We start from the raw sequence: 24,195 nt of genomic DNA, 5'->3' as shown, positions 1-24,195 counted from the left end.
CCCCCCCCCCCCAGCAGTCCCAGAGAAGCTGGGAAGGACGCGAGGGGACTCTCGGGGGGCGACGGCCCCATAGCTTATTCACCAGCCACCATCAAGACGGAGGTGGCTGGGCAGCGAGAAATGGTGAGGGACAGAGGGGGGAGCGAAAGTAAAGAGCCTCGGCTGTCACCGGGACGGGCCCCCGGGCTGCAGACCCCGGCCGCGGGGAGCCGCAGAGTGGGGTGCGAGTCCCCGGATGCGCGGTCCCCCCCCCCGCCAGCATCCCTGAACGCTCGCCTCTCTCCCATGCCTTCCCACCTCGGGCTGGCTCGCCCGCCCCTTTGGCCTCGCTCCGCAGCATCCCCAAGATTCTGTCAGCCCCGAACGACCTCCGCAGCCGAAGCAGCCCTTACCGTGGCCGCCGGAGCCGCTCGCTGGCGGGCCGGGGGTGGGGGAAAAGAGCTGGAGACACCCGAGAAGCGGGTAACGCTGCCGCTGCCGCTGGGTGCCAGACTGACCACGACGAGGCTGCAGGATCCCGCGCCAGCCGCCCGAGGAGTGGAGTCGAGTTGCGTCGCCTCACCCCGCCCCCTTCTCCGAGGGCCACCCTCTCTCCCTCACTCACCCTCCCTCTGCTTCCCTCTGCCTCCCTCTCCCTCCTTCTCTCTCGCTCTCCCTTTACGGCTATTGCCTCCCAAACCCAGAGAGGGAGGGAAGGAGAGGAGGAGGAACTGTGGACACCGCGGCTGGGAGGAGCCGAAGTCGGGTTCACTTTAATTGGCACCTGCCTTCTACAATGGAGGAGAAGAAAAGCAGGGCTAGCTTTTCCCAAGCTCCCTTGGATTGGTTTTTCCTCTAGCCAATAGCAGCAGGGGGAGGCGGACCCACGCGGCTAAATAGGATTTAATTGATGCCTGTATTATCGAACCGGAGTAAAAAAGAAGGGTCCGTTGAGTCGAATTGACATTGCAATCAGCCAATCATCTCCGGAAAGGAGGCGTGGTAAAGATTTTGCTTGGCTTTCCCTCTACCTATTAGCGTAGTCAGAGAGCCGCTAAGCCTCCGCCCCGGATGTTGGGGAAGCTGAGACAGAAGATTGAGTGAAGCTGTAATTTTGCTGCTGCTCTAGGATCCGGAACTGAATGGTGCAGACCGCCTTTTTTCCCCCCTTAATGTGACGAATTCTGGATTTAATGGGGGAAAACGTGCGTGAAGTTCCCGGGGATATAACCTGACGAATCCCCTATCTTCATTTCCCCTCTTGCCTTACGGTTGGCTGCAGTACCCAGGTGAGTCCGGAGCTCGGACAGACGCGCCGAACGCCCCGGGAGCTTCCGCCCCTCCCCCTGCCTCAGTACGGAGGGAGAGAACGTTAGCTCCCCGCCCCCCCCATCGTTTTCGTCGTCCGCACCCTCCCCCCCCACCAGCCAGCCCCCCAGCTATCGTTTATCCCCAACGCTTAAAGAAGCTATAGTATAGGGATAAAGAAGCTGAAGTATAAGGGATACTGCGATATTGTAGCAAGTAAGCATTTATCAAATGTCCGGAACGTGCTAGACACAGCATAGAGCTGTGGGGAATCAGAACGGGTCCCTTTGAGTAGCTTTGCAGAAGAGGACGAATCCAGACTGATGCTTAAGATGCTCAAGGTACAAATAGGCCTCGGGCAGGTGACTTGTCGTCACAAGGCTTTTATGCAAAGGCCGAGTTACATTCAGTGGAGGTGATCCCGCGAAGATCTATTTAGAGTGAATTTTAATTGAGTTTGGAGGAATTTGGGGTTGGAACAGTTTAGGGGATCCCCTTTCCTTAGGGGTGAGGGGAGTCCAAGTGGAATAAGGCTATGAGGTTTCGGGCAAGGAAGAAAATGGGGTTAAAGGAAGAGGAAAGTAGACAACTTGGTGAAGAGTAAGGCAGATAAGTAGCATAAAAGTGTGGGGCAGGGGAGGAGAGAACTGACCTGTGAAGAAGTATAAATTAAGAATAAAATATATGCCTAGCATTTTCCAAAGATTTGTAACAACCATAGCAAAGGGGGATGTTTGTTTGCTCTCAGTTGTAGTTTGAATTATGACACTACCAGCACCACTCCTTCCCACAAATGGAACTGTGAGCTCTGAAATGAATAACTACTCTAGTTTTACATGCCATCTTTTATCACTTGATGTCCTGCATTATCTGAGGTCTTCCAGCACAGTAAGTGAATCTTTTGCAAAATGGGCTCTTCTGTGAACATGCAAGTGCATAGGGTACACTATTCTATAAAATGTTTCTAGTTCATTTAAAGCAGGGACCCCATAATACGGATCTAAAGGGAACCATCTTACCACAGTTTAATCCATCTAGAAGCATCTCTGCCCTTCCTGTGATAAGTTACTGTTTATGTAACTTGCTCTTTTGAGAAGCAGAATGATTCTGTCTACTCAGATGTATTGCAACAGATCTATCTGTATAGGATCATAGGATTTTAAGGCTAGAGGTCATGGTCTGGAGAAATTGAGGTCCTGAGCAGTAATAAGTAGTGGAGGGACAATCTGAGGCCAGGTCTTCTTACTTAAGAAATCTAGTATTTGATCCTATTCACCACAGCCAAGAAACAGAGGCCCCACGGAAAGGCCTATGAGATGCTGTACTGAGAAAAGGAAGTTATAACCTTCTTAGGATAAACTGCAATTTTTGTTCCTTGAGCACTTGCTGTTCATTAACCATTTGTGAATAACTAACTGACCTTTCAAACATAGGTCTCCCTTCCTGACCATGGCTGCTGCAACCCTAGAACCCTAAAATAGTACTTTTTGATGTAAGGGGGAAGCCCTATGGAAAAAGCTTCCTAGGATGTACAAACACTGCACTATTTAGTACCCTCAAGCTTTCACTAGGTAGCCATGGAAACAAATCAGGAGAAAGCCAAGTTTTCCCTTAGCCTATACAAGCAGCCTACTTTATTAGGTGAGGCAGCAGTATGGTCTGTGGAAAGAACACTGAATCAGATGACCTGCATTCTAATCTCATCTGTGCACCTTACTATTTAACATGACCTTGGGCAAATCATTTACTCCATCTGTGCCTCAGTAAAATTAGTGTAGAATTAGGTAATGTGAGGCAAGGATTCTTAACTTAAGGATAGATTTCAGGGGCTCCAGGAGCTTAGATAGGAAAAAAAATACAGCTTTATTTCAGTAAGGTTGGTTTCTTTTGTAATTCTATGTATTTTATTTTATACATTTAAAAACTTTATTCTGAGAGGAAGATCATAGGCTTCACTAGCCTCCCATATTAAGTCCATGACCCAGAAAAGGTTAAGAACACCTCCTTCTAGCATCTCTTATTCTAGTCTTCACCTAAGTTACCTGGTCCATTCACCTAGTCCTGTTTATACAAGTGCTACACATACAGGGTTTTGCCCAGTTAAGTCCAGTGCCTTTCCTCAACTATCTAATTAGACTTTTATCACTTGGAACTTGGGTCCCAATATTTATTAAAAAAAAAAAAATAGCTACAGAGAAAATTTGAGAAGTCATTAGCAAACAAACCTCTTAACTATGTGTGATCTATCTCATTTGTGACCTTAAAAATAAAATTCCATTTTTAATTATATCCTGTGCTGAAATATCAGTGTGTGCCACAGAATGGAAGCTTTACCTCTGTTTGGCTGTTAGCAGTAGAAAGGATCTTTAGTGCTATATTAGGTATGGCCTTGGTGAGATCTTAGACATTTCTGCCTGCTAGAAATTTCCCTGTTTGTTTTTATCTTGCAGGAATGTGATACTGTAGAAAGAATACTAGATTTGAGGAAAGAGAACCTGATTTCAAATCCAGGCTGAGTTGATTCCCTGTGTGGCCTTGGGCAAGTCCTCTCACTCCTCCAAGTCTAAGTTTCTTCATCAGGAAAATGATGTGGTTGGAGGAGATAACTTTTGATATTTCTCAAGGCTTCAAATCAGTGGCTCTCTGAGTTTCTCTGAAAGAATCGATAATAGAAATGAAATATAAAAGTTCATTTTTGTTGCAGTCCTTACTCTGTTACTCTTTCCTGTCGTGGTCTGTCTTTCTCTACAAATCACATACTGCAGATAGCTAGAGTTGCAGAGTATCCTGCAGGCATTGAACATATTTATGCATTTTTTTAATTTGGAATAGCTCTGGCAAGTAACTAAGTGAATTAGTTCTAAATGCTTTAGTAAAGCACTGGTTGATTCCAATTTAGCATGTGAACAAAAGACAGAAAGACAGCATGGTATGGTACCTGGAGTGCTGGGCTGAAATTCAGAAAGACAAGACTTCAGAACCTCTAACATATAGTAAATGTTCTGTGTCATAAGCAAGTCATTTAGCCTCTCTAAGCCTAAGCCTCCACATACTGACATATTTTCCACATCTGCAAAATGGGAATATTAATTCCTATCCCCCAGAGTAGTTGTGAGTGTCAAATGGATCATGTTTATAAAGTATTTTGCAAAGCAAAAAAATCATGGAAATATCAGTTATTATTTAGTAAACCACAATGAGACCTGCTAAATCTTGTAGATTCTATCTTGACAATATAATCTTCTGTCAGTCCCCTTCTCTCGAATCACAGAACTCACAGAACTCTAGTCTCTCATTATTTCTCCCTACTTACTTCAGAAGCATCCTTGTTAGTCTTCTTCCTCCAAAAATACCTGTCAGATTTCTTCTGACATACCTAATTCCCATCCATCCTCCACACAGCTGCCAAATTGATATTGTACTAAAGTACTGATTGGACCATGTTACTTCTGTGTCCAGGAAACTCCAAGCATTCCCAGTTGCCTGTAAGAGAAAGTACAAAGTTCTGCCCTCTGCACTATGAATTTAGCTTATTGCAGAACTACTCTTCTTCATACACTGCCTGACAACCAGACCCTTCTGAGTACTGTTCCCTGTTTGTGACATTCTCTCCCCTATTTTCATGCCTTAGGCTAGGCTGTTACCTGTGCCTGAAATGTGCCCTCTTCACCTCTGCTACTTAGAATCTTTAGCTTCATGCAAATTCAGCTCTCTCACTATGGTGTCCCTATTCTAATTGATCCCAATTTTAGATAGATAGATAGATTGATTGATTGATTGATTGATTGATTTATATACATATGTACATATATGTATACATATATACACATAATATACACCTATACATTATAATATGCCAAAAATCTTAGTGTACTTTTAAGCAACAACCCTGAGATTTTTTAAATTACCTTGTATGTCAACCACTGCCCTCTTTTTCCAAAACTGAATTGTCCTGTCTATTCAATTCAGTAAGTGTTTAGTGAATTGAATAGACAGGAGGATTCAGATTTGGGAAGAGGGAAGTGGTTGATCAATATATAGGGGTAGCTCCAAATTGTGGAAGGCTAATACGAGTTTGGATTTAAGAAAATAGATTTAGATCTGGAAGAGACCTTATAGGTATTACCCTCTAAGATGAAGAAACTGAGGCCTATAAAGTTTAAGTGACTAGACCAAGGACCTAGATATTAATTAATAGAGCTGGAATTTGGGCTGTGCCCAAAGTACTCTGTAGTCTCTGACTCTAAATTTATCATGCTTTCCAGTGTATCACACGACAGGCCCTTCAGAGCCACTATAAGTTTTGAGAAGGGGAGTAACATGTTAAACACAGTAATTTAAGAAGAGCTGGTATTGGTGAACAGAATAATCTGGAAGAATTGATACCAGGTAAATAGAATATTGCAATAATCTAGGAATGAGGTAATGAATGGACTATAACATTAGCAGTGAGATTGGATGAATAAAAGAAATATTTTGAAGTGTGCTTTGTATTTTTTGCTACATTTGTGTTCCAAGCTTTCCCCTTCCCTTTCTCCCTCTCAACCCCACACTTGAGAAGGCCAACATTTGACAGAGATATGTAGATAATAGATACCTATCTATATCTATCTATCTATCTATCTATAATATACATATATATATGTACACACATACATACATACTCTACAGTACATAGTTCCATATGTCAGTTGGAGGTGGATAGCATCTTCCTTCATAGGTCCTTTGTAGTTTGTTTAAATATTCATATAACTCAGAATAGCTTAGTCATTCACATTTACTCTGAACAATACTGCTGTTACTATATACAACATTCTCCTGGTTCTGCTTGTTTTACTCTTCATTATTTCATGCAAATCTTTCCATATTTTCCTAAAATCAACTTGCTCATCATATCTCACAGCATAGTAATATTCCATCACACTCACATACCACAACTTATTGAGCCATTTCTCAGTTGATGGCCATCCCCTCAATTTCTAGTTCCTTGCCACTACAAAGAGAACTGCTGTAAATATTTTAGAAGATACAGGTTCTTTTCTTTTTCCCCTGATCACCTTGGGAAACAGACCTAATAGTGATATTGCTGAGTCAAAGGGCATATACACAGTTTTGTAACTCTTTGGACATAATTCCAGATTGCTCTACAAAATGGTTGGATCAGTTCAGTTCCATCAGCAGTGTATTAGTATTCCAATTTTTCCATATCCCCTCCAACACTGGTCATTTTCTTCTATCTTTTTAGCCAATCTGATAGGTGTGAGGTAGTAACTCAAAGTTGTTTTAGTTTGCACTTCTCTAATCAATAATAATTTAGAGAATTTTTTCATATGACTATAAAGAACTTCGATTTCTTCCTCCAAAAACTGCATATTCATATCCTTTATCAGTTGGGGAATGGCTCATATTCTTACACATTTGACAAAGTTCCCTATATATTTAAGATATGAGTCCTTTATCTGAGAAACTGTTGGCAAAAAAATTTTTCCCATTTTTCTGCTTTCTCTCTAATCTTGGCTACTTTGGTTTTATTTATACAAAACCTTTTTAGTTTAATGTAACCAAAAATATTAATTTTATATTTCACAATGCTCTCTATCTCTATAAGCATTTAAAGATATAAATTTTCCTCTGATTATTGCTCCTGCTGTATCCAGTAAGTTTTGATATGTTATCCCATTATCATTCTCTTTAATAAAATTTATTGTTTCTATGACTTGTTCTTTAGCTCACTCATTCTTTAAGATAGGTTATTGAGGCTTCAACTAACTTTAAATCTGTTTCTATGGCCCTTTATTAAATGTAAGTTTTATTGCATCATGATCTGAAAAGGATGCATTTAATATTTCTGCTTTTCTGCACTTAATTACAAAGTTTTTATGGCCTAGTATATGGTCAGGGTTTTTGTTTGTTTTTTTTTTTTTTTTTTAACAAAGGTGCCATGTACTGCCTAGAAAAAGGTATATTCCTTTCTGTTTCCTTTCTGTTCCTCTCCTTGACTTCTTATTTTTTTGGTTAGATTTATCTAGTTCTGAGAGGGGAAGGTTGAAATCCCTCACTATTACAGTTTTGCTATCTATTTCCACCTCTAATTCATTTACCTTTTCAAATTTGAATGCTATTGCATTTGGTACGTGTATGTGTAGTATTGATATTGATATTCATTATCTATGGTACTTTGAATACAATATAGTTTTCCTGATTATCTTTTAATTAAATCTGTTTTAGCTGTAACTTTGTCTGAGATCATGATTGCTACCCCTACTTTTTTTTACATCAGCTAAAGTATAATAAATTCTACTCTAGCCCTTTATTTTTAACTCTTTGTGTGTGTCTCATTTTTTTTAATGTTTTTCTTGTAAACAACACATTGTCAGGTTCTAGTTTTTTTATCCAGTCTGTTATCCATTTCTGTTTTATGGGTGAGTTCATCCCATTCACATTCAGAATTATAATTAGTAGTTGTATATTTCCTGCCATCCTGTTTTTCCTCACTATTTATCTTTCTCCATCTCTTTTTACCCTTTTCCTCCTCAAAAATGTAATTTACTTCTGACCACTGACTCCCTAATCCACACACCCTTCTAAGAGTCCCTCCCTTATCCTGACCTATCTTCTTGCCCTCCTATTTCTCTGTAAGTTTAGAATTGTATATCTTCTAATTGTATGTTATACTTTCTTTAATCTAGTTCCAGTGAGAATAAGGTTCCCAGGCTACCTGCCCTCTACCCTGTCCTCTCCACTGTAACAATTCATTCACACCTCTTTTGATTGCAGACAGTTTAACTTTAGTAAATTCCTTATAATTAGTCTTTCTTGTTTACCTTCTTATGTTTCTTCAGATTTCTTATGTCAGATGTTTTTGTTTAGTATTTGTCTTTTCCTCAAGTTTACTTGAAAGTCCTTTAGTTCATTAAATATCTTTTATTTTTCCTCGAAGGATTACACTCAGCTTTGTTGGGTAGGTTATCCTTGGTTGCAAAACCAGTTCCTTTGCTCTTTGGAATATTATATTCCAAGGCTTTGTCTTTTAATATATAAGCTGCTAAATCTTGTATTAACCTAACTGTAATTCCATGATATTTAAATTGTTTCTTCATGGTTGCTTATAATACTTTCTGCTTTACCTGGGAGTGAAATTTAGCTATACTGTTCTTGTGAGTTTTCATTCTGGGGTCTTTTTCCGTCAGTAATCAATGGGTTTTTTCAATTTCCATTTGACCCTCTAGTTTTCTAGAACTTCAGGGCAATTTTCCTCAATAATTTCTTGAAGTACAGTGTCTAGACTTTTTTTATTATTATTATTCTTATATTATCTCTCCTCAATCTCTTTTTCAGGTCACTTTTTCTAATGAGGTGTTTCACATTGTCTTCTGTTTTTTCATTCTTTTTATTTTATTATTTCTTTATGTCTTAGGACATCATTAGCTCTCCTTTAGTCTCATTAGTTATGCTATTCTAAGTCTTAAGGAGTTATTTTCTCCAGTACGTTTTTGGGTGGCTTTTTCCAGTTAGTTGACTTTCTTTTCATAATTTACTTGCTTTTCTTGCATTACTCTTACTTCTTTTCCAAATTTTTCCTTAACTTCTCTTATTTGATTTGTAAAGTCCTTTTCTAGCTCTTCCAAGAACTCTTTTTGGGTTTGTGATCATTTTACATTTTTCTTTGAAGCTCTATAGGAAGCTGTTTTGTCTTCTACTCAAATATTTCTTGACTTGAAGGAAAAATCGGTAAAACATAGTGACTGATTGTATGGATATAGAATGTAACGGAGAAGGAAGAGTCAAAAATGACTCCACAGTTTTGAACTTGAGTAACATTGAAAATAGTGGTGTGGTTGAGACAAATAAAAAGCTGGAAGGGGAGCCAGATCTTTAAGAAATAGGTGTTTAGTTTTTGTCCTTTTGTATAAGGTGTGTCAGTCACTTCTAGTAGAAATGTCTAATAGCATTTTACTGCATCATGAAAAAAATTTGAATAATAATTATTTTTTCTCCCCTGTAGGGTATATTTAATTTTTTCAACTGTCTGCAGCCATCTCTCTAAACTGTTTAAATGAGAATGTCCCTGGCTCAGAGAGTACTGCTCACTTGGCTTTTTACATTACTCTTCTTGATCATGTTGGTGTTGAAACTGGATGAGAAAGCACCATGGAACTGGTTCCTTATATTCATACCAGTCTGGATATTCGATACTATTCTCCTTGTAATGCTGATTGTGAAGATGGCTGGACGATGTAAATCTGGTTACAACCATCGAAATGGACCACGACATATGAAAAGAAAGGTCTGGTACTTCATAGCGATGTTACTTAAGTTGGCATTCTGTCTTGCACTCTGTGCTAAACTGGAACAGTTTACTAACATGAATCTATCGTATGTTTTTATTCCTTTATGGGCCTTACTGGTTGGGGCTATGACAGAACTCGGATATAATGTCTTTTTTGCTCGAAGAGACTGACTTTTAACTATGACTTTTCAATATAGCTTGCAGAACAGCGGGGGGAAGAAAGTATTGTGGATATTTACAAACTTCAAGGCCACCAAGGAACTGAAAACCATACCAAATGCAGTTTTATACTGTTTCAGTTAGTGTTAAATCAAATAAGTTATTCAAGGACTTGAAGACAGCATGAAAAGTATTTATTCTACATTTGAATTATTAGTCTCCTTATCCCTCCTTATACTTGTAGAAATAAAACTTTGTTTTGAACCATATTTTTAAATGACTTCTTTAAAAAAACATGATATATTTCAAAGATGTAATAACCTTCGAAGATCTAATAATCAAAAACGCAAATCTCATATTGATTAACACTTATGAACCAATCCAAGCCTAATAGGACTTACTGGAAAAAAAGGAGCAATGACTTGTATATGAGTAGGCATCAGCTAAGTTACATTCTCATAATGAACAACAAAGCTTGCTTAAAACAAATGGCTTTTTTTTTTTTTTTTGCTGAATAATGGAGAAAATTCTTAGGTAAGTACAGTCAGTCTGCTTTCATGGTTTCATTAATTTAGGCAAAATCATACCGTTACCATTTAAAACTTTTAATGCAAATGACATTAAAATTTAGCTTCGTTGGTAGAAGTGATTTGATAACAGAAAGAAAGGGATTCCTTCCTAGTCACTCCCGACAGAAAGCAGGCCCTCTTGCAGAAGGGTGGGGAAAAACAGCTTTGGTACCTCCTGCCATACATACATACATTGTGGATTGTTTAAGTAATTCTTAGTAGACAATGAAAACATCTCAGAATTTTTATATTTAAGTAGGATTACTTAAGTATAGTATTATAGCTTAGATCTGTCCTTGGGTAGACATTTACAGTGCAGAGTTTTTTCCCAACGCCCTGAATTGATAATTACATGCTGAGCTTGTTGAGGCAGCTTCTGAAAAATCTGGCAAAGAAGTGCTTAAAAATTATTCTAATAATAAATATCTTTATTGTAATGACTATATTTTGAGATTTATCAGTATGTTGAAATTTTTATATGGGGTTTTTATAGAAGACTAGACTGTCACACCAATCTTCTCTTTACGTACATAGTTACTACCCTTCTTTGGGCCCTTATCTCTGTTGTGCTGTGGCAGCCACCTAATAGTGTCCCTAATTCCAGTCCTTTCCATCTCCAGCCAGCCCTACATGCAGCTTTGAAGTAATCTTCTTAAGGTACAATCTGACATGACAGTTCTCTGCTCAGAAACTTGGCTCCCTCTTGCCTCAATGGTAAAATGCAAGCTCCTTATTCCAACTTCTAAGGCCTTCCACAGTCTGAGTTCAAACTCCCTATTCAGCTTTACTTCCTGTTATATCCCTTCACATCCTTCACAATCCAGCAGAACATTTCGAATGGCTGTTCCTCACCTTGAGAGGAGGCAGGATGTTGGACTAACAGGTATTCACAACATTTCATGACAGCATTATCTTCAGCATCCTGGTAAAAAGAAGAGTCAGTGGACTAGGATTCAAGCCCAGCCTGTGTGACCTGACAAGTCATTGAACTTTTCTGGGCCTTAGTTTCCTCATCTATAATTAAGGGGCTCACAGCAGCTAGAACTCTCGAGTTCTGTTCCAGCATAGAGTCTGTGATTTAAGTGATCTCTGTCCCTGTGCATTCAGCCAAACCATCCCATGTGCTTGAAATGCACTCCTCTTTCTCGTCTGTGCCTCTCAGAATCCTTCTCTCCCTCGAAGATTCAGCTCAGGTGCCACTTCTGTGAAACATTACCTGACCTTTGCCAGATGTTAGTGGTTTTTCCTTCCTCAAATTGCATTGTATTTGCTTCTCTGTTTACACTGTTATTGTACCCTGACTTCCTTAGAATGTGAACACCTCCAGGACGGGAGTTATGTCTTTTTGTTTTAGTCTTTGCATCCTCAGTGCCTTGTATATGGTAAATGCTTAATAAATGTTTGTTTAAATTGAAATGACTAAGATTTCAGATCTAAAGAACCTACTTAGACCTCTAGCTTTTTGAATTTTTTAATATAATGCAGAAACAGAACTGGAGCTAAGTAACTTGCTGTTTGAATCCAATTAACTGCCTTCATATTTGGGGATGAAATTAAGTATAATAGTAAATATTGATCACAGACTGTGTTCTAAACCTGAGCAAATAAACCCTTAAATGACTGAAGCAATCCAAACCAATTTCAAATACTTCAACAAAAGGTAATAGGAGCTTCAGCTAAATAAAATAAACCAGAATTTGAAATGCAAACAGTCATACTTTCCAGTAAGAAAAAAAGAAGTATATCTCTTAACCCAGACTTACCTTGAACATGTATATTCACTAAGACTCACTCAACTCAGCCAAAAACAGAACCAGGAGAAAAAAAAAAAAAGGCAGAGATTCTGCAAAAATCCGTAAGTAAAAAAGGAGAGTTCTACAGCTTAGGTGACAGAGTTGTTAGATTGTTGAACCTCAAGTTAGGAAGACTTGAGTTAAAATCTGGCCTCAGATACTTATTAGCTGTGTGACCCTTGAACTGTTTGCCTCAGTTTCTTCATCTGTAAAATGAGGATAAAAATAGCACCTACCTCCCTAGGGCTGTTGTAAGGCTCAAATGAGATAATAATAGTACAGTAGTTTGTAAACAAAATGTTTTATTATTATCATCATTATTATTTTTATTATTCTACCCAGCCAATGCCAATTCCCAGGATGGAATAAAAGGGCCAGATCTCTTAAATAAGAAGCAGTACACTGCTTTACCTCTTTAAAATAAGTCACATTATAAATATAAAGGCATTTTGGAGAATTAAGAATTTCTAAAAATCCTTGCAATCATTTTGGGACAAAGGCTTTATAATAGCATGCAAGTGATTGTACATGAGTTATTTAATAAACATTTGAAATAACACGAGTCCAGTTGTTATTAATGGGAATTTCTCAGTCACTAAAACATATCTTTTTAAAGTAAGAGAGATAATCATTATAGGAACCTTTCGCCAAAGAGAGAACTGATCATTGTTGCTCTGTGGTCTAAATAAGCTTTAAGTGACGTGACTTGCATGTGCTTTTAAGTTATAGTTTTAAAATTTTCAAATCAACACAAACCATCTGTGAACTTAAAAAAACCCCAATAACAATTCAATGTAATTGTTTTCCATTGTAATGCTATGTATTTTATTCATTAAAAAAAAAATTATTCTGAGTGTATGTCCATCCCATTCTCCAGACTGCCAAAGGAGTCCACAACACAACCTCTGCTTTGAATTGGGAATCTAGGTTCAGATTCTGTCTCTGCTACTTAATTGCTGTGTGACCTTGGGTGATTGACCCAACCTCCTTGTGCCTGAGTTTCCTGATCTGTAAAGCAAGATAGAAATCTCCCTCCTTTTACAAACCTATGGTCCCATAAGGCCCTAAAATTATAATCACCAAAATACTTATTTTCTTATGAAAAGGTAACTATTTTTTCTAATCAGACATACACTGATAGTTTGCAAACCTTTTTGTTTTACCTTTTTAATGCCGCATACTTCCTTTGTTTGATATTAGATATTTAGGAACAATAAAGTGATTGAACAGCAAACTAAAACAGCAAAGCCTAGATTGTAAATTAAGTCATTAAATTTCTATGTCAACACACAGGCACATCACTGAGTCTGTGTATCTCTTTTGTCATCAAAAAATTGAATCAAAAGCAGCTTTGACCAAAACAATTCTGTAGGATTTTTAAAACATAGAAGTTACTAAATGTAAATATTTCCTAGTGATTCATGAAATTCACCAAATCATATATATGCCTTGCCGTTCCAAAGATTAGTCAGCTTCAACTGTCTGGGACCCAGGCATGAAAGAAGTTCTAAGACTATCACAAAATCCTTATACTTTGCCTCCGTGTAGAATAATGACGTTACCCCCAGACCAGAGCATATTCAGAATATGAATTATGTGTTATGTGAATTATGTATTAAAGTTATCTGATCACCTCTGATCCTGATTATCTAGTTTCCCCTTCAGTTCTTCCCAGGATATATTAATACTGTCGTAGGAGAGCGGCTGTTGGCTCTTTCAAGAAGAGACAGAAGCATCAATAATCTAGCCCACTTAAGATTGGGACAAGCATACCTCAGAATGAACGTAATTAAATTATGTTCACTATAGGGAAAGGAACTGGGCCTATGATTTTTCTAGTATAGGGAACTAAAGTAGACCTGTGATTTCACAGAAATAGGGATCTCCCAGATGAAGAAACTCCTATCAGTACAGGTTGGGAAACTGAGCTTTAGTCTTAGACAGTTGTTAGAGTACTGAGAGGTTAAGTGATTTAACCAGTCACACAATCCTTATTTTTTGTTCAAAGAAAGTTGAACATTGTGGTGGTGGGTGGGAAGCTCTGCTAGAAGGAAAAGAGCTAAAAGACTGGAAATAAATTTCATAAGAAATCCCACATCTTGCAAAGAAATATTTTTCAAGGGGGAAAATTTCTTAAAAGAAAAAGTTGATTACTCTTGCCCTTAATTTCCAAATGGAATAGCCTTTTTCACAGTCCTCATCCTTCTTGATCTCTCCACATAATTGAAAGCATCTTGGATTTATTTTAAAGTATATTTCAATGTATAAGTTTGCATACATAAGCTTAAACAAATATATTTGAAGAATGAGCAAGAATCTAAACAATTCAGTGTCTGTGAACCCAGGTCTTCCTGGCTTTAAGACCAGATTATATATCCATGGTTGCTCTCATATTCAGTATTCTACAGTTCATATAGGAGAGTGTATATTTTAGAAAGATTTTTATCAAAAATGGTTTTCAAAAAGACCAGTGCTTAGGATTCCATATCTGAAGCCCAGAAGGCTATCCAGTCAATCCTCTTATGGATGAGGAGACAAAGGCCCTTAAGATAGAAAATAAACTGTGACCTTAAAAATAGAAATGTAACCCCACTGGTCAGTTTCCTCATTTGTAAAGTAAGGTCATGCCTACCTTGCAATGTTAAGTGACTTGCCTTAGATTACAGTGAGGATTTGAACCCAGGTCCCATGACTAAAGAACCTTAAATTCTGGAACAGAGGTGTCAAACAAACCGGCATGGCCCAACAGTCCCAAGTGCTGCCCAAACCAGATTAAAATTAACTCTGAAATATTTAACAAAATAAAGATACAATAAAACAAATAATGTTAATATATAGTTTTTTAAGTCAATATGCGCCCACAGGGATCCTTTTGTACAGCTTATTGGCTCCATTTGTCTTTGAGTTTGACACCACCGATCTAGAAAATCCAGTATCATCAAGGAATCAGTTAAACTGTTACTAAGCACCTATGTGAACAGTCACAGTGCCAGGGAAAAGACAACAGAAAAGACCAAAAAGGAAATGATCCCTATTCTTCAAGAGCTTACTTTCTAACATAAGGAATGAAATGTTCTAGAAGCACCGTGATACATGTAGTAGAAAGGGCCCTAGGATAGAAATGAGAATACCTAAATCCTTGTCCTAGCTCTACTAGCTGTGTGACACTAAAAGAGATATTTAACCTTTCTGAACCTCAGTTTCCTCATTTATAAAGTAAGGTAAGGGGTTATCTATTAACACCAAGGTACCTGCCCTAGTACCTACTACTCCTTTCACTACCACTGTTTTGTTGTTCGGTCATTTCAGTTGTGTCTGACTTTTTGTGACCATATTTCAGGTTTTCATAGCCAAGATACTGGACTGGTTTGACATTTCCTTCTCCAGCTTATTTTACAGATGAGGAAACTGAGACAAACAGGGTTAAATATCCACAGTCACACAGCTAGTAAGTGCCTAAGGCCAGATTTGAACTCAGGAAGAGGAATCTTCCTGACTCCAGGCCAGGCATTCTATCCTTCATGCAAAGCACTGTGGTCATGGAGAAATGAAACTATACCATCTAGCTCTCAAAGAACAGATTTGAAAGCATTTGGTTCTGAAACTGTATGGACTTTGCATCTTCTCTGCCCCGTATCACTAAAACAGGATTACCCATCAAGAGCTCCGGGATGGGGCATGGAAGCTTGAACATACTGCTACACGTGGAGACAGTACCTACTCCCCCGTACTTGTTTCCAACCATTGGAGATAAGCTACAATGCTTCCACCTTCCATAATTATGTTTCAGCAATAGGAACCAACTGGGAACCTCACCTAGGAGTAGGGAAGGCTACAGACACTAGGCCTAACCAGGAGCCAAGTACACGTTTCCCCTCTGGGAGTATCTTTAGACTATTCATCACCTGCTATCTTAATGAGACCAAGGAACTGTCAGGGAATGTGAGTTTAGTCAGGCCCCTGGGGACTAATCACCAGATATCTACTGACCCAGATACCTGACCTAATCTCTTCCTTGTTTCCTGGTGCTTGAGAGAGAAAATAATAATAATTAATGCCTCCCTTGAGGGTGGGAGAACCAGTCAAATAGTACATCCCCATCCTATAACTAGTAAATTCCTACCTCTTCTACAACCTGTGATTCAGAATTCACTATGTGAAAACTCTTGCCCCTGTTTCCACACCCTCTAAAGGTGGCAGCTAGGTGGAACAGTGGATGGAGCATGGGATTTGAAGTCAAGAAGAACTGAGTACAAATTTGATCTCAACCAATTATTGGGTACCACTTAACAGTCTGACTAAGCCACTTCACCTCTATCTGCCTCATTTCCCCATCTGTAAAATGAGAATAACACTTAAGGGTTGCAGTGAGGATTGAATGAGATATCTGTAAAGCACTTTGCAAAGTTTAAAGTGTTATATAAATGCTATTGTTATTATTAAAGGAAATATCAGAGGCCCAAATGTGGTGTCAATGGTAGGTTTACACACTGACATCTTCAACAAATTCTTCATCCTCATCCTGGTCCAAGCTCCTGACCTCACTTTCTACACAAATTCTAAATATGATCCAGTAACATTAAGGTCCTCAATAACTCACATCTGGATTTTTCATGGCCTTTGATTGGTGTCCTTCCAGGCTCTCCCCTCTTTAATCTTTCTACTGCATAACTACAAAATAATTTTCCTAAATCACAAATCTACACATGTCATTCTTCTCAAGGATCTTCAATGGCTCCCTATTGCCAGTAGAATAAAAATAAAAATTCCTCACCTTGTCATTTAGAGTACACAATCAGGATCTAGCCTACCATCCCAGGCTTATTTAAGGTTACTCTTCTGTACACACTCTATTCCAGCCAAATAGGCCTACTTATGGTTCCCAGGCCTTAACATAACTCCTATTTCAGTGCCTTTGCTCTGGCTGTCTTCCCATGCCCGAAGGAATATACCCTTTCATTTTTGTTTCTTCGAATTTGTAGTTTCCCTCAAGGTTTAGCTCAGGTGATGCTGCCTATAGGAAACTTCCTGATTTCTCCCGTTTCCAGTTGAGTGCTCTCTTTCTCCTCAAATTGATTAGACCTTTCTGGGTAAGAACAATTTTTCTTATCTGTCTTTTGTTCACAGCCCCTACCACAGTACCTAGTGTTGAGGTCAGAGTTGGGAGAGTGGTTCAGGTGTTAAAGAATTCACATAGACCTTCCCTATCCCCATCCCCATCCCTTGGTGATAAGTGTAGGATGGATCCCAAGAATTTTGGGGTGCTACCTGAAATGATGAGGAACAGATGTGCAGGTCCTAGTGTCCTGAAAGAATTCACTCAGTCTTCCAAGTTAAAGAAAGGTATTTTTTGGGGTGATGCACCCAAGCAGGCCTCCCTGTGAGGCAGAGCCCCAATGGGCTCTACTCCATATGGAAGGCAGATCATAGGCTGCAGGCTCTGCTCCCCTAAGGGAGTGGAGCTGCCCCTGCTTCCTGTAGGAGGCAAAGGAGGTCAGCCAGGTCAAAGGTATGGTTTAAATACGATTCTGTGGAATAGGGTGAAGGGGACAAGAGAATGGGAGGAGCAAGTATGGCTTCAAAATGCCTGGGATATCAGCTAGGCAGGAGGTGATAAGCAGAGAGAACAGGAAAGGGGAGGGGAAGAGTTGTTCTGGAATTGAGGGTGCTTTGTGAAAGCACACAGGTAAGTCCACCATGGGGGCTTCAGTGCATAGTCTTTGATCACTTTTCTGGCTGGTCACATCCTGAATTTTATCTCCCATCTCATGTCTGCTTGCTCCTTCTGCCTCAAGCACTCTTTTCTACCTCATCACTTAAAATAGATGACTAATAAATTTCTGTTGAATTGAAGTTATTATATCAAGCTAATTTCTTATGTATTGACCATGCTTTATCAGATGAACTTTAACCAATTCCTTCTTTTTAGAAAACTGCTACGTAAACATTTAAGAACTAGAGTTGATAGGGGCCCCTTGATGGTTTTCTCAATTCTTCACCAGCCAAGCTAATTTTAGTATATGTTGAGCTGGCGGGATCTCATAAAATCAGCAAAGGATTGTGGTGGATTGTTCCAAAAACACTTTACTTTAAAAGGTTTAAACCAATCTAAGACAACCTTTTATGTCTAGTTTCCTATATACTAGTGTAATAGGGTAGCTTGTTTTTACCATATGCCAGGGCTCTTAAAGGTAAGAGCCAGAGGCATGCTAGCGAATGTTTTACCAACCAGCTCTTTTTCCATCCCTTCTGTAAATCTAGACATTCAACAACACAATAAATCCCCCCCAGATTTGTGGCATTTGCCCATATCAGATTCTTTAAGAGCCAGGTCCTCTTAATGTTGGCTTCCCAGAGTCTTTTCCTCTAGGGCAGGGGTGGGGAACCTGTGGCCCTCTAGATCCTCAAGTGCGGCCCTTTGACTGAATATAGACTTCTGTGAAAAATTTCTGTGACGACCTAGAGGGCCACATGTGGCCTCAAGGTTGCAGGCTCCCCAACTCTGCTCTAGGGACTTCTCCTGGAAGAGATGCTATATTCTTTCTCAAAACCTGAAGCCAGAAAAACAAAGCTCTCACAAACTATTTCTGATGCATCTAGAAAGCAACAAATGATCATTTTCTCCACCATTGAAAAGTCATTCTAATATCCAGGTTTGAGCCAGGAGTTAAGCTTTGTTATTAACTATTTACATTTAAATTAATTTTAATGCAAAAAGTTTCATAGTGCTCAAGTTCCCTTAAGAATTTTTTGTTGATTCATTCTCACTTTTCTTCATATGATCTTAATGTCATTTTAATTAATTTTATTTTTTAATCTAGCATAATTTTTCTTTCCATTTATTGCTTTATAACTTTCATATTCCAAACTCCATTTTAAAAATTATGTAACAAGGAAATTCTGCTTTTATTATTTTTATATTCTGAGGATCCATAACTTTATAGAATTGGATATTTTTCTCCCATGAAAAAAAGGGCAACCCATTCAGGCCTGCTCATCCACATAAATCATATTCTCCTACCCCAAGAGGACCATCCAACATAGCGTGGGACATTGCATAGATACTAATGGGAGTACCAGGGTGGTTCTGATTATTACTCTCATTGATGACAGATTTCTATGTGCTCTAAAATACAAGAATAGATTTGTATTCATTTATACCATAGTTGTCATCCTGGGGCACATTATTTAAAGGGCCTGTCCTAGGCAAAATTGTGAAGGTTAAACTTCGGTCATCTTTTCACATCCCTTTACTGTCTCTAGGTATAAGCCTCAATCATATTTTTGCCCTCAGGTCTTTTTTTTTTTTTAATCAACACTTATTTTCTTTCCCTTCTTCCAGCAACCCCCAACCCCCTCCCCCCCAGCAAATTCAGTGGGTTGCTTTTTTCCCTCACTAACTTCTCCAGCTAAGGTGTCAACTGGTATTTAAAAGTGTTAGCAGGTATTTTAGTGTGATTCCTTCAAAGAATATTTGCATTTTAAACACAAAAAATCCTGTAAGAGGGAAATAAATTAAGCTATAAAAGTGAAATGAAAGGATTGTTAAAAAAAAAAAAAAAAAGTAACATTGTTATGTGTGTAGGAGGGATATTAAGCACCTGCCACCTCACCCCTAAAAAGCAGTAGGCATATTTAGAACATTATCCCTTAGGGAAGTTACCAATCCCTTAAAATTTGTTTTCCTACTCTTACTTTTCATGTGCTTAGGCTTCACTAAGAAAGAGAGGTACAGTGCCCAAGACTAAGGCTCTCTCCTTCCCTAGTCAGACCACACCTGGGACATTTTATTCTGTATTTTAGTGGTAAACATACTGATGTACTGAAAAATATCAGGCATGCAGCCTGGGTGGTGAAGGGCACTGAGTTTATTTCATATGAAATTGGACTCTATCTTTTTGGTCCAATCAGATGCCACAAAATTACTCATGAATGTCTGTGTTAAGATCTAGGGGTGCTGGGAACCCCAAAATTCAAGGGCAGAAGATGCAGGTCCTGCCACAAATTAATTCAACTCAAGCCTTCTTTCAGTTAGAGACAAGGTTTATTAAAACACCAATTGAGGTGGGCAAGATTTTAAGAATCCTCAAATTTGTGTATTGACAATCGAGGCCAGACTCTTAAGGAATCTGAGCGATTTAATGGGAGCAAGATGGACATTTATATACAGAAAGACTACGGGAAGATCTGGATGTAATCTAGGAGTGGCCAAGTAGTCTGGGATGACTGGGAGATAACCCGGAAGGGCCAGGTGCCCAAGGAGAACTCCAGGGACCTTGGGTGATATAAGGAGTCTAGACGGAATCGAGGAATAGCCGTCTAGGGTGGGGCCAGGTGCAGACTGTGGGCTGGGCTAGGTTAGAGGTAACAGAGAATTGGAGATCGGGGCTGGGTCAAACCTACCAGGCCAGGACAGTTAAAAGAATTACACTGAAATGAGCCACAGGTGAACACCAGGGCCATGGGAAAGTTCAAGGTGGGGGGAGAGGGGCGGTTTCCAGGGCCCATACCCCATCAGCTGCATACTCTTAGCAGGCTTGAGAAAGGCATATAAGCCAAATTTGTGCCCTAGGAAGCAGAAGCTGCTCCCAGCAAGCAGTTGTCCTCAGCAGCTGATAAATTTTCCTTTTCACTTTGGCAATTCATTTTATTTTGACCTCCAACAAAGCAAAGGACCTGCTGGTGGGTGAGTCCCTACTCCCAAAGAATCCTCCCTACTCTCAAGATTCTAAAGGCACCTAGCCTGAAAAATTCTACAACAATTTGTTAGACAAGTTCTGCTTAGTCCCAGAGGTCAAAAATAAGTAGAAGGTAGAGACTGGAAAGATGCAAATTTTTGAGCTTGACAATAAGGAAAAACTTAATACTTAAAACAAAGCCATCCCAAACTGGAATGGGCTATCAAGGAATTTAGCTGTTTCTTTCATTGCAAAGGTCTTCAAGCAAAGCCTGGATTACCCATGTTAGTAATGTTAAGGGGATTATTTTGGGATTAAATTACATGGCTTCCATGGTCTCTTCCTACTCTATAAAATTTTCTGAAGGTTCACAGATGTCAATAAGAGGCCTTTCAAAATAAAAATATGGTCAAGCCAGCCATCACTGAGAATTCAAATTTATTCTCCACTTTGCATTCTGCAGCTCTGCAGACAAGATACTCCGTAGAATACTGTGCCCCTACCTTGCTTTTATACCTCTTTGTGTGTTGTGCCCTCCCTATTTGAGGGCAGGAACTGTCTTTTTCTTGTTTCCCCAGCTAAATATTTAGTACATTGCCTGGCACACAGGAGACAATAATTGTTTATTGGATTGGATTATATGTGTTCCTTGAGTTAATTTTGCCTTTTTATCACTTAAAATGCCAATTAAAATGCATTTAATTTTTATTTTGTAATCACTTGGTACTCTCAAAGAAACAGTGTTTCATAGTTTACAAAGCATTTTTCTCACAAAAACAATGTGAAGTAGATAGTACAAGTGCTATTTTATTTTCTTTTGTCTTATGATGAAAGGAAGGCCAGAGTGGTGAAATGTTTCTCTTAAAGTCATACAGGCCAGAGATTCAAAGCTAGATCTTCTGATTTCAAGTCTGATGCCTTTTCTACCAAAACGTTAATAATTAAAAACATTCATATAAAACTAGCTATTTAGTAATAAATATTGAATAATGTGAATTTAAAAATTCAAAAAATTACAATTCCTTTAATTCCCCTTTAATCCAAGGGCCTGGATTGTTGTTCGGTTGTTTCAGTTGTGTTCTACTCTTCATGACCCCTTGTGGGGTTTTCTTGGCAAAGATATTGGAGTGGTTTGCTACTTTCTTTTCCAGCTCATTTTACAGATGCGGAAACTGAGGCTAATGGTTAAGTGATTTGCCCAGGGTCACACAGCTAGTGTCTGAAATCAACTTTAAACTCAGGGCTTCTTGACTCTGGGCCCAGCTACCTAGACTGTAAGGCATGAGCTGGTTTTTAAAAAAAAAAAAAAAAAAAAGCAAAGACAACAATCCAGCCCAGTGGTAGCTGAGGCAAGGCTCATCCAGCAGCAAAATGGTCCTTTGGATGTTAAATTGCTGGGGCGAATTTCATGTAGGAACTGTGTTAAGTCTGGGCCTACACTCTCCAGGGACCAGGGATGAAATTTAGTAGGCAGAGGTGTAAAAGTCTTATCCTTGGGTTTAAGGAATCAATTTCACAATGACAAGATGGGCAAAGAAAGCATAGTGACAAATTTTTTCAGAAAAAGATCAGATGGTTTCAGGTGACTACTAGTTCAATGAGTTAACTGGCTGATCGTAGCAATCAAAAAAGCTATAATATTTTGGGCTGTATTTGAGAGGCATAGCTTCCAGAGAGAGAGAATTAAGATGTACTGTACATTGACCTGGTTAGAACACATTTGGAATATTCTGTTCAGTTCTGGGCACCATAGTTTAGGAGGGACAGTGATAAACTTAATAAAGTATTGAGCAAAAGCATGAAGGGGCTTCAGTCCATGTCTTTTGGTGATTGGTTTAGAGCTGGGTATTGAGTTTACAGAAGAGAATACTTCAGGGAAATATTATAGCTGTACTCAAGTATTTGAAAGGCTAGGGACAGCTAGGTGGCTCAGTCAATAGAGCTCCAGCCTTGGAGTCAGGAGGACCCGAGTTCAAATTCGACCTCAGACATTTGACACTTACTAGCTGTGTGATGCTGGGCAAGTCACTTAACCCCTATTGCCTCACCAAAAAGCAAAAAAAAAAAAAAAAAAGTATTTGAAGGGCTGTCCAGTGCTTGGGCAGAGTAGAAGCAGAGGGATGGAAGGTACAAAGAGGGAAATGTAAGCATGGTTGTCAAAAAAAACTTCCTTAACATAAAAGATATCAAAAAGTAGACTGAGCTACCTCAGGAAGCAAATAGTATCTTCTACTGCAGGTCCTTGAACAAAAGTTGGATTACCTCCTGTAATCTGCGTGCAGTAGACTGATTCCTTTAGGGGTATGTGTTGGATTTGGTGGTACTGAGGGTTCTCCTTTTCAATTCAAATTCTGTGACTTTGAGCTACATCTTCTGGCTTCTACTACTCCAGTCCCTAGAATATCACATGAAGAAATGGCAAAGATACTTAGAAGAATGATGGATCATAGGTAAAGAATACTGGATTTGAAATCAGAGGACCTGGATTCAAATACTAACTTTGCAGCTTATTAACTGTGTGATCTTGTGCAAATAACCTTACTGGACTTCATTTTCCTTAACTTAAAATGAGGGGACTATCTAGATGATCTCTAAGGCTCTTTCCCATAAAACTTATGAAGTCAGAATAAGTGGAGCTAATCAAATAAATTCAGAAGATGACTGTGAAGGAGCATCCTTTCCCTCTTGAAATTTTGCATATACTTGATTTTTTTTGTTATATCTCCATCCCCATCCCACCCTCATCTTCTCACACACACACCCCCAACCCCATCCCCAACACAAATGGGGCAAACTCAAGGGCAGATTTTCATTTTCACCTTTGTGTCCCTAGCACTTAGCACAGTGACTTGTATATGGTAGATGCTAAATGAATGTGGAATTGAATTTGAGGAATCCACTAAACTAGGTGTTACACTAGATAAAACACCAGACTTGGAAGTCAAGAAGACCTGAGAGCCTATCCACCTTCAGACACATACTAGCTCTGTGATTCTGGGCAAATCATTTAACCTCTGTCTGCCTCACTTTCAATGGTAAAATGAAGATAATAATGCCACCTACCTCACAGGCTTGTTGTGAAGATCAAATGAAATATCTGTAAAGCACTTAGCACAGTTCTTGGTACATAGTAGGCACTTAATACATGCTTGTTCCCTTTCCCTTGCTTTCCCCAATTTTAAAGGGGAATCCTTTGTATCTCCTGAGAAAGATTACAAAAGAATGAAAAAGGTAGCAGCATTTACTCCCTAAAAAGTAACCAAAATATCAGCTGGTCACCAACCTATATGGTTTTTTCATCTACATAAATTCTTTTAAGAATGATGTATGTAGACAGCCTGAGACTGTCTTGACAGAAACTGGTGTATATGAACAAAAAGGGTTTCACAGATAGTTTTCTATCACATCTTTATGATTTC

General features: G+C 39.0%; 2 protein-coding genes across 6 annotated transcripts in view; one reads left to right on the top strand and one right to left on the bottom strand.

Moving 5' to 3' along the window:
* The window catches only part of PHTF2 (putative homeodomain transcription factor 2), a 167,577-nt gene extending 167,109 nt beyond the window's left edge, over window positions 1-468 (bottom strand). For 3 of the 4 annotated variants that reach the window (XM_027838698.1, XM_027838701.1, XM_027838700.1), the window contains exon 1: window positions 393-467. The gene's annotated coding sequence lies outside the window, so the exon portion shown is untranslated. Of the gene's footprint in view, window positions 1-392 lie in introns of all 4 variants that reach the window. The other variant, XM_027838699.1, reaches the window with a different exon arrangement.
* A 568-nt stretch (window positions 469-1,036) lies between these two features.
* TMEM60 (transmembrane protein 60) lies at window positions 1,037-12,157 on the top strand. 2 transcript variants are annotated; one of them, XM_027838861.1, is made up of 3 exons: window positions 1,037-1,268; window positions 5,553-5,676; window positions 9,293-12,157. In XM_027838861.1, exon 3 carries the CDS (start codon window positions 9,344-9,346, stop codon window positions 9,746-9,748), a length of 405 nt encoding a protein of 134 aa, XP_027694662.1. In that variant the 5' UTR covers window positions 1,037-1,268; window positions 5,553-5,676; window positions 9,293-9,343; the 3' UTR covers window positions 9,749-12,157. The 2 variants fall into 2 exon arrangements, with proteins under 2 accessions (XP_027694662.1, XP_027694661.1); XM_027838860.1 differs by lacking the exon at window positions 5,553-5,676.
* The last annotated feature ends 12,038 nt before the right edge of the window (window positions 12,158-24,195 follow it).

The sequence above is a fragment of the Vombatus ursinus genome, unplaced genomic scaffold (assembly GCF_900497805.2).
Source record: "Vombatus ursinus unplaced genomic scaffold, bare-nosed wombat genome assembly UNPS02014830.1, whole genome shotgun sequence".
NCBI classification, from domain to species: domain Eukaryota; kingdom Metazoa; phylum Chordata; class Mammalia; order Diprotodontia; family Vombatidae; genus Vombatus; species Vombatus ursinus.
This window is presented reverse-complemented; position numbering and strand designations above follow the sequence as displayed.